General features: G+C 38.2%; 1 protein-coding gene across 1 annotated transcript in view; it reads left to right on the top strand.

Annotated features, from left to right (window-relative positions):
* Nucleotides 1-10140, top strand: part of LOC106881045 (phospholipid-transporting ATPase IF) — a 153316-nt gene that overhangs the window by 117618 nt on the left and 25558 nt on the right. Inside the window, exons 13-18 of the mRNA XM_052974889.1 lie at nucleotides 632-789; nucleotides 1638-1807; nucleotides 2186-2328; nucleotides 2739-2842; nucleotides 3769-3882; nucleotides 9271-9393. Of these exons, the coding sequence (XP_052830849.1) occupies nucleotides 632-789; nucleotides 1638-1807; nucleotides 2186-2328; nucleotides 2739-2842; nucleotides 3769-3882; nucleotides 9271-9393 (812 nt within the window). The remainder of the gene's footprint in view (nucleotides 1-631; nucleotides 790-1637; nucleotides 1808-2185; nucleotides 2329-2738; nucleotides 2843-3768; nucleotides 3883-9270; nucleotides 9394-10140) is intronic.

Below are 10140 nucleotides of genomic sequence, written 5' to 3'. Positions count from 1 at the left end.
AACTGAAAGAAACTCGTCGTATATATATATATATATATATATATATGTATGTATGTATGTGTGTCTGTGTGTGTGTCCCCAACATCGCTTGACAACCAATGCTGGTGTGTTTACGTCCCCGTAACTTAGCGGTTCGGCAAAAGAGAGACTGAGAGAATAAGTACTAAGCTTACAAAGATTAAGTCCTGGGGTCGATTTGCTCGACTAAAGGCGGTGCTCCAGCATGGCCACAGTCAAATGACTGAAACAAGTAAAAGAGTATTGATGTTTGTTTCGATGTGTTGCTAGAATAGTTTTTCACCAGCAAAACTGACGTGTTAACATAAAATGTTTTGATCTTGTGTGCAAAGAAAACTTGTTCACCAACGAAACTGATACATTAACGCAAAATGCTATGATCTTACAACAACTCAATCTCACCAATCAATAAGGTAAAAAGAGAGAAAATAGACAGCTCCTGACAAAGTTTAACAAAACCTTTATATTTCAGGTGCAAGGTATTATTAAACTTTCCACATTGTCAGAAGCTCTCTATTTTCTCTCTTTTCACCTTCTTTCATATTACAATGCTGCAAGCAAACTACAATGCTGTTATTCACCTATCAATGTTTGTATTATTGTGTGCAGGTAGAATACTTGTTCACCGACAAAACTGGTACGTTAACACAAAATTCCATGAAGTTCCAACAGTGCATCATTGGAGACAGGTGTTACATAGACTTTAAGGACCAACTGTGTGAAAAACCAGAAGTACATGAGGTCGATCCAGAACCTGTAAAGGTCCTCAACGTGAGTATTTCTATGGTTTCATATTTAATGTTTGCATTGGAGATGAGCAATGTTGTTTGTGTATGAATAATGCCCATGTGCAGCCATCATGTGGTGTTAGGACTAGAGTACGCAAGCACACATACACACATACATGCGTGTGCATACATGCGTATAAGAAGGGATGACCACTAAGTGGACATCCGATATGCTAGAAAGAGGTCATCAACGACACAACCACAAAGAAAAACAATGTTCTCCAGAAAAAATTCAGCAGACACCAGAACATAAGCAGGCAAGACGGAAATGAAAACATATACAAAATAAAGAATTAATCGTGTACCGGTTTCCCCATCAACTTTTTTACTTACGTAAAAACGTCTGTGGTTCATCAGTACAATCGTTCTAAATTCAATTATAATTTGCAGAACTATACCCGAATCGTCTTCTTAAAATTTGACGTGCTTACAGTTCTACCGATGTTAATTAAATTAATATTCAATTTATCACCCTCATGTATGTGTGCATACATATATACATCATCATTATCCTCATCATCATTTAACATCTGCCTTCCATGCTAATTATTAAAGAGACAAAATTATCAGAAAAGCCATTTCTATTCATTTTTGCAAATATGTGTGTGTGTGTGTACATATATAAATATGCATGTGTATATATGTATCTGTGTGCATAGGTGTGTATGTATGTATGTTTGTTTATATATGTATATATGTATGTATATATATATATGTTTGTATGTATGTATATCAAGGAAAATGTATAAAGCCCAACAGCTGTCCTTCATCAAAATATATCTTTGATGTTTTTTCCACAATTCATTTTGTTTTTCTTTTCCCTTTCTGCAGCAAGAAGTTCAAGATTTCTTTGAAGTGCTGGCATTGTGTCACACCGTCCGAGTGGATTATTCCAAATTCAAGTCCATCGCCACAGGAAGACATTACAGTGTTTCAGGCATTGAATACAGCTACCAGGCATCGTCTCCCGATGAGAAAGCATTCCTTGATGCTTGCAGAAAGTAAGTTGTGTTCTTGTGATGACCTCCTTGGTCAACATCACTTATGTTACCCACCCCTACTACTAATACCCAAAATGTTTCCAGAGGTCATGGGTGCTGAACTGTTTTTTTCTTAGAAGCAAGACCATGGGTGGTACAGATTTTAAATTCAAAAAGAGGGCCAAAGTTGATGTTGGAAAGATGATGGATAATCTTATGGGCTTCCTTGAAATCAGTTGCTAGATGTTGAAACTTTAGTGTGCCGATGTCCAGGGAACCATGAACCTTACCAATCTCAGAAGGTCTGCAAAGATTATGGGTATTTTCCATTTTTTCCCCAGACTCTGCCAGTAAAAATGAAAATGATTCTACTTTGCACTTTTTTTTGTATTTGTTTAGGTACGAGGTAGTGTTCCATGGCACTTATGAATCCAGACTTCAGGTGTCATATCAAGGACAGATGATACGATACACCTTGCTCGATTGCTTTGACTTTGATTCTGACAGAAAGAGGATGAGTGTTGTCGTGAAAAACGAAAACAGTAAGAAGGGCTTGCCCCACTTTTTACTTGTTTTTTGTAGGATGATTATTTTTGTAGTATTTCTTACTTAATTCTTTATTTCTATCAAGTTCATTGACTTATATATATATATATATATATATATATATATATATATACACACACATATATATATATATATATATATATATATATATATAGACATATGCGCATATATACAGTAATGCCTTGATATGTGAGTTAATTCGTTCCTGGAAAAATGCTTGTACAGCAAAAACTCATAAACAGAAAATAAAACTCGTAAAAACTCATAAACCCGGGGTCTCATAAAGCAGATCCTCGTAAAGTGGGGTATTACTATATATATATATGTATATATATGTGTGTGTGTGTGTACATGTATATAATGTCTGTGTATGTGTTTTTTGCAGATGAAATCTACCTCCTCTGCAAGGGTGCAGAATGTTCCATAATGGATAGAATTGTAAGCGGCCACAAATGTTTAATTTCCCAGCAAATAAACTACTATGCCAAGGTAAGATAATATTATATATTTACCTGGAAATATAGTTGTTGTTGTTGTTGTTTAGTCAACAGATCGATTTTGAATGAGCCAAACTATGCTCAGTGACACTACAGCCATGGCCATCCAACCATAAGTTGACTCCTCTCCCCTCACACATACAGAAATCCCCACCTCTTACTCACTACACAGCATTTTTAGCGCCATGTCTTTTTGCATAGTCTTGGATTGACTGATGCCATGTGAGTGGAACTTGGTTGACAGAAAAATCACAGAAGCCACCATATGTACATGTATGTAAATATATATACATATATATATATATATACACACACCCACACATATACCGTATTTTAACGTGTATAAGGGGCCCTTTTTTACATTATTTACATTTGACGGATATTTGTCCTCATCTTGTCTGTTGTTAACACAACGTTTCGGCTAATATACCCTCCAGCCTTCATCAGGTGTCTTGGGGGAATTTTGAACCTGAGTTCTCATTCCTAAGGTGTTTTTCAATGTTATTATTATTGCTATTATTACACCAGACTCTAATCTGATCTGGCAGAGTTTCTACAGCTGGATGCCCTTCCTAATGCCAACCACTCCAAGAGTGCAGTGGGTGATTTTTATGTGCCACTGGCACAAGGGCCAGTCTGGTGGTGATGGCAACGGACATGCTCAAATGGTGTTTTTTTACGTGCCACCTGCACAGGCGGCAGTCCAATGTTTTGTTCACATGCCACCGGCACAAGTGCCAGTAAGGCGATGTCATGGCAGTCCCAGGAAAAGGAAGAATGCTACTGTTATTTAGCCCCAGGAAACATTGTTTCCAGTTGGCTTCCAGCCCATTAACTGTTTGCCTTTAGCCTTCATTTTAAACGCAACCCCAATCACATTCCTTCATCTTTAATGTTTGTGTTATCCATCTGTTTTAGCTCGGTCTACGTACTTTGGTAATTGCTAGGAAAAAACTCACGCAAGAAGAATACACGATATACAAGCAAAAGCTTGCAGAAGCAAAAAAAGATTTGAAGAACCGTGAAGAAATGGTAATTATGTCTTCTGAGATAATAATTCTTTAGAAAACATTAGACTTCACCTTTGGGAATGACAAATTCTTCAGTATTTACATGCTTCAATGAGTTTGATCTCCAAATGCAATCAATACATATGAATACATATGCTATCAATATGTATATACAAATGACATCATATACACATACACACACACACATATATATATAAAGATATATATATATTTTATTTATGCACCCTTTTTAAAGCCTAGCCAGGCTCATGGGCCCGGTTTCTATGGCGTATGTGTTCCCCCCAGCTGGATGGGATGCCAGTCCATCGCAGCTTTACTGAAAAAACAGGAAGAAAGAGTGAGAGAAAGTTGGGGCGAAAGATTACAACAGGGGTTGCCACCACCCCCTGCTGGAGCCTTGTGGAGCTTTAAGTGTTTTCATTCAATAAACACACACAACGCCCGGTCTGGGAATCAAAACTGCGATCCTCCGACCGCGAGTCAGCTGCCCTAACTACTGGGCCATTGTACCTCCACATATATATATATATATATATGCTTATAGAAAATTGAGTTAGTGGTTATGCAACCATCTAAGGGATAAATGTATCTGTAGTCACTACTGTTGTATTACCCAACTATGTATAGGCCTTGCTATGGAGCTCCGTTCATGTAATTGAAGAAATGTACACACACGTGCAACCTTTAAAGGACACAAAAATGTAAGCCTAAAGACTTAACAAACTTTTTCCTTTTTTCCTGTCAATATTCCTCTGATAAACTCTAAATCATTCTGATGATGTTTGTTACATGGAACAAGATAAATGCAAATTTACCTCAAAAATAACAAACTGAAACAGCTGTAAATATTACTTTTGCTACAATTAAACTATGGCCATTTTATACCAATGATCAACATCTAATTGTTGATTGTTGCTCCATTTCTTTTCTTATCTATATATACATACATATGTGTGTGTGTGTATAAATATATATGTGTGTGTGTGTGTATATATATATATATATATATATATATATACACACACATATATATGTATATACGTGGAAGGAAGAGAGGTGGGTACCCTCGCACTAAAGATTTGATATGGATGCTTGCAACAGAGTGAACTCAAGGATGAGGCGATGGTGGTGATGTTAAACTTGGTAACTGATTTACGTGCCACCCAAGGGCTCAGAATGCTAAAAACTGTCCTGAACTGATCCTTTGCTTTTTCACTGAGCCCCCACAAAAGAATGAAAGGCAAAGCTGACCGCAGCAGGATTTGAACTCATAGCGCAGAAAGTTAGAACAAATACTGCAAGGTATTCCATCCAAGACTCTAACAACTCTACCACTTCACCACTTGCTACTTTATTTCCAGAATGTATCAATCAGCCAGTCTTGAAACGCACAATATAACAAGAAACATACTAACCTTGTTTACATTCATTTTGGTTGCAATGAGGAATTCTCTGAAGTAAGGGAAAGAACTCATCTTCCCTTCTATCATTCATTTTTGTTTTGTCATAGAAACATTAGAGGAATGGGCTTTTTTGATCTTAGGAAAATTTCAACAGGTGTAGGAATGGCTATGTGGTTAGGATGCTTGCTTTGCAATCTTGTGGGTTTGTGTTCCAGTCCCACTGTGCAGCACCTTGGGCAAGTGTCTTCTTCTGTAGCCCTGGGTCGACCAATGTTTTTTCAGTAAATTTAGTAATGGAACTATGGAAGCCAATCATGTGTGTGTGTGTGCATGAGTGTATCTTTGTGTCTGTGTTTCTTCCCTACACCACTTGAAACTGGTGTTGGTTTATTTATATCCCTATAACTTAGTGATTTGGTAAAAATAAAATTGAAACACAACTGGCAGAATAACTACCAGATTTACTTTAAAAAAAATAAGTCTTGGGCTCGATCTGTTGGATTAAAACCCTTCGACGCAGTGCTCCAACTTGGCCACAGTCTAATAAATGAAACAAGTAAAAGGAGGATGTGAAGGATTAATGCCCCTCCCCAAAGGGATAAAAAAAAAAAAACAATTTGACCATGGTGACACTTGAACTCAAACTACAGAGAATTAGTACAAGACTTTTTAGCGAAGTTTATTATCTCGTTAACAAGAACTCATGTCAAGACAATTATACAATTAATTAATTGTCTTTTGCTGTGTTTTTGTTGTTTTTTTACTCCTACCATTATTATTCAAAGAGTGAAAGTTTGGCAAATGGTCGACCAACCCATTTAATTACACAGCAGTGTTGACATCATTGAAAATCTGCCTCTGTCATCACAACGATCGCTATGACTACCACTGCCATTGCTGCTGCTGCTGCCACTGCTATAAGTATTATTACCACCACCACCACCACTAGTACTACCACCACCACTATTACTACTACCATCACAACCACTACTACTACTGCCATCACTACTACTACTATTAGTACAAATATCATCACTACCACCACCACTACTACTACTACTACCAATACCACCACACTTATTGACATTGATGGGTTACTACTGCCAACACCACCACCACCACCACCACCGCTACCATTACTGCCACCACTCCTATCACCACCACCACTATCACCACTGCCATCACCCCCACCACCAACACTACAGTCACCACTGTCACCATTGTAATTACTAATTAAGCCAATGTTATTAACTACCCATCATCATCATCATCAACATCTTTAAATCCACCTGCGTCATCATTAGTACCACTATCACTGCTACTACTACCACTACTACTACTACTACACAGCAATTAAATGTCCTGTGTGCTGCCAGACTGTAGGTCAGTAGGAGAATGGACATCCAGCCAAGACATCCCACACCACCACTACCACCACCACCACCATCACCAGCACCTTTGTATGCCATAGGCCCTACCTCCACTACGTACTATGCTGTCACAACTGCTCTGCCGCAGACACTATCTCTGCTCCACACTAAACAGCACCAACGTGACCACCTCCACAGACGCTAGCTCCAATCTACACCATGCTACTGCTGCCACCACCACCACCACCACCTCCTGACACCTGGTCATACTATGTACTTTAGTCAAGTCAGTATAGTTTACTAAGCTTTAATCACCATCACCATCATCATCATCGTCATCACTGTTGTCATTGTCATCAGGAGTGACTGTGTGGTAAGAAGCTTGCTTCCCAACCTCATGGTTCTAGGTTCAGTCCCACTGCATAGCATCTTGGGCAAGTGTCTTCTACTATAGCCTCGGGTCGACCAAACCCTTGTGAATGAACTTGGTAGATATGGAAACTGAAAGAAACCCATGGTACAGATGCATATATATCAATGTATGTGTGTGTCTGTGTTTGTCCCCCGCCTCTGCTCGACTGCCGGTGTTGGTTTGTTTACATCCTCATGACTTAGCAGTTCGGTAAAAGGGATTGATAAGATAAGTACTGCATTCAATTCATTCGACTGAGAATTTCTTCAGTGTGGTGTCCCCACATGGCCGCAGTCTAATGACTGAAACAAGTAAAAGATATACATCATCATCATCATCTTCGTCATCATCATCATCATGTGACATCTGATGTCAACCAGTTTCAGTGCCATTAATGGACATCTGAGTCTTTTAATTACTGCACAATGTGAGGATCTTCATTAGTTGGAGTAAGACAGTTGGGTACAGCCTTTTGGGCACTGGTAATTTGGCGTGGCTGACTGGACATTCAACCTGTTTTGGTGATAGTAATGTTTGGCACTGGGGGCAAACACACACACATGCATGCACATGCAGAAGTATACACATACAGATACAGAGAAGGAGTAAGAGAGAGAGTGTGTGAGCAAGCGAGAGAGAGTGTGAGCAAGCGAGAGAGTGTGTGAGCAAGCAAGAGAGAGTGTGAGCAAGCGAGAGAGAGAGAGAGATGTATTACAATTTATTAATTCAACATGATAGGCATGAAGAAATATGCTTGTACACATAAACAGAAAGAAGGAGGGAGAGAATTGGACACAGGGGGGAGGGAAAGAAGTGGAAAAGGAGAGAATGAGGGAAACATTAAAATGTCTAAGGTCAAATAAGTCAGCATCAAATCACAAATGCTAAGTAGATATCACAAAACGGCTGTGTCATAACATCTCATATCCTTCACTAGGGAACCCTCAATATCTTCAGATCCTACACAATGTTAAGGTCTTCACAGCTGAAGTTGACGATAAGTTTTTACAGCTGTTTCAAGGACTAGGTGACTGGTTGATGCTAATATTGCACATTATATAAACAGGTGTATGTAATGAGTCAAAAGTTATACACAGTAAATGAACAAATACATTATCACCTCACATGAAGCATGTCCTTCTCCCTGGCTACTTTTCAAAAGACAGTAGTATGTAGCATGTAATAATTTGAGGGTGATTTAGCTGATGTTTCTAGCAGGTTGAGCCACCTAACCCTATGCACCCACATCCCATCGTGTAGGCCATAATTTTGGAAAAAGTTGTGTTTGTGGTATTTCAGTTATCATGGGGTTTTTAATTGGTTTTTTTTTTCCATAATTAAAATTTAGGAGAAAAATGAAATTTTTTGAAGTATTTTAATTAAATTTCAAGTTGTTAAGCACTTTTCTTTTATCTTTAATAAAACAATTATTTAATTAAAATGTTCTTCGTTTACCTCATCAAGCATACTAGACACCAATTTAAGAATTCATTGTCATTTCAATGTTGTCACCTGTGCCACAGGTGTGTGTACCAAAAGTAGTTATTGACCTGCTAGAAATAGCTGTGAAATCTCCCTCGAATCACAAATAACAAACAAATGAAGGATTCAATACATATTGTTGTGGAGTGTTTATGACACTTTTCTTTCTACTTGCTTCAGTCCTTGGACTGTGGCCATGCTGGGGCACCACCTCGAGGAGTTTTAATCAAATGGATCAACCCAAGCACTTTCTATATTTTATACCTACCTGGTACTTGTTCTATCAATCTCTTATACGAAACTTCTAAGTTATGGAGACATAAACAAACCAGCACCAGTCAACCGGTGGTGGGACACAAAAACAAGAACACAAAGACACACATACACATGCACATATTATATTCATACATACAGACATATGTATGAATGGAATCATGTGATTAGGAAGTTAACATCTTACCATACGGGATATAAGTCTCTCTTTATTTCTGTCCTTCTTTCCTTTCATCCCTCCTTCCATTTTTCCTTTCTTTCTTTCCATCCATTCTTGCTTCCATCTTTCCTTCTGGCCTTCTTTCCTTCCCCTCTTCCTTCACCCTAGTCACATAACCCTTGTAAATGATCACCCTCCTTGTAACTAATGTCTGGCTCAGTTTTGGTGATGGCCATAAAAAAATTCTGATATTGTCCTTTTTTTTTTTGTCTTTTCTTTATTTCTCCAGCTTTCCAAGGTTTTCAATGAAGTCGAGGATAATCTCATACTTCTTGGAGCAACTGGCGTCGAGGACAAACTGCAGGATGGTGTTCCAGAGACAATGCGGTGCTTGAGAGACGCAGGAATCAAAGTATGTAGCAGATATGCACTTTACACATACAAATACACAAAGCAAATATGTTAAGCTTATGTGGTTAGTGATATGTATACAGTAACCCCTCGAATATCGCAGGTGTTACATTCCCAAACCCCCCTGCCATAAGTGAAAATCCACAAAGTAGAAACAGTACTGTACTGTATATTTTTTTTGATTATTTTTATGACTTGTATATATTTATTTTATTATAAATGCAAAACAACACAACGGAGGAATCGACGTAAGCTTAAATAAAGAACTGCGATAGGTGAACTGTGATATGGCAAGGGATTACTGTATGTGTGTGTGTGTATGTGTATGGTCATCTCGTCATGTTGGACCGTTGAACTCTGCACATTTTTTTCTCTCTCCATTTTTTTCCCCTCTTAATCCTTTCTGTTGAAGAGCATAGGCTTGAAATGTAAAAGACATTTCCAGCCTTCCTGAGCATTAAACTAATACACCTGCTTGTTGTTCCTACACCTGTCTTTGTCTTTTGTTTTCTGTAATTTTGAACTATATATATATATATATATATATATATGTATATGTATCTTGTGAAAAAACTGACAGCCCAGTCTTAATTCATAAAAAATAAAACTATCCCGCTCCAATAACCAATATACACACAGGAGTGGCTGTGTGGTAAGTAGCTTGCTTACCAACTACATGGTTCCAGGTTCATTCCCACTGCATGGCACATTGGGCAAGTGTCTTCTACTATAGCCTTGGGCCGACTAA

The sequence above is a fragment of the Octopus bimaculoides genome, chromosome 19, assembly GCF_001194135.2.
Source record: "Octopus bimaculoides isolate UCB-OBI-ISO-001 chromosome 19, ASM119413v2, whole genome shotgun sequence".
In the NCBI taxonomy this organism is placed as follows: Eukaryota; Metazoa; Mollusca; class Cephalopoda; order Octopoda; family Octopodidae; genus Octopus; species Octopus bimaculoides.
Note: the sequence above shows the minus strand (reverse complement) of the source record. Positions and strands in the feature narration are given on the sequence as shown.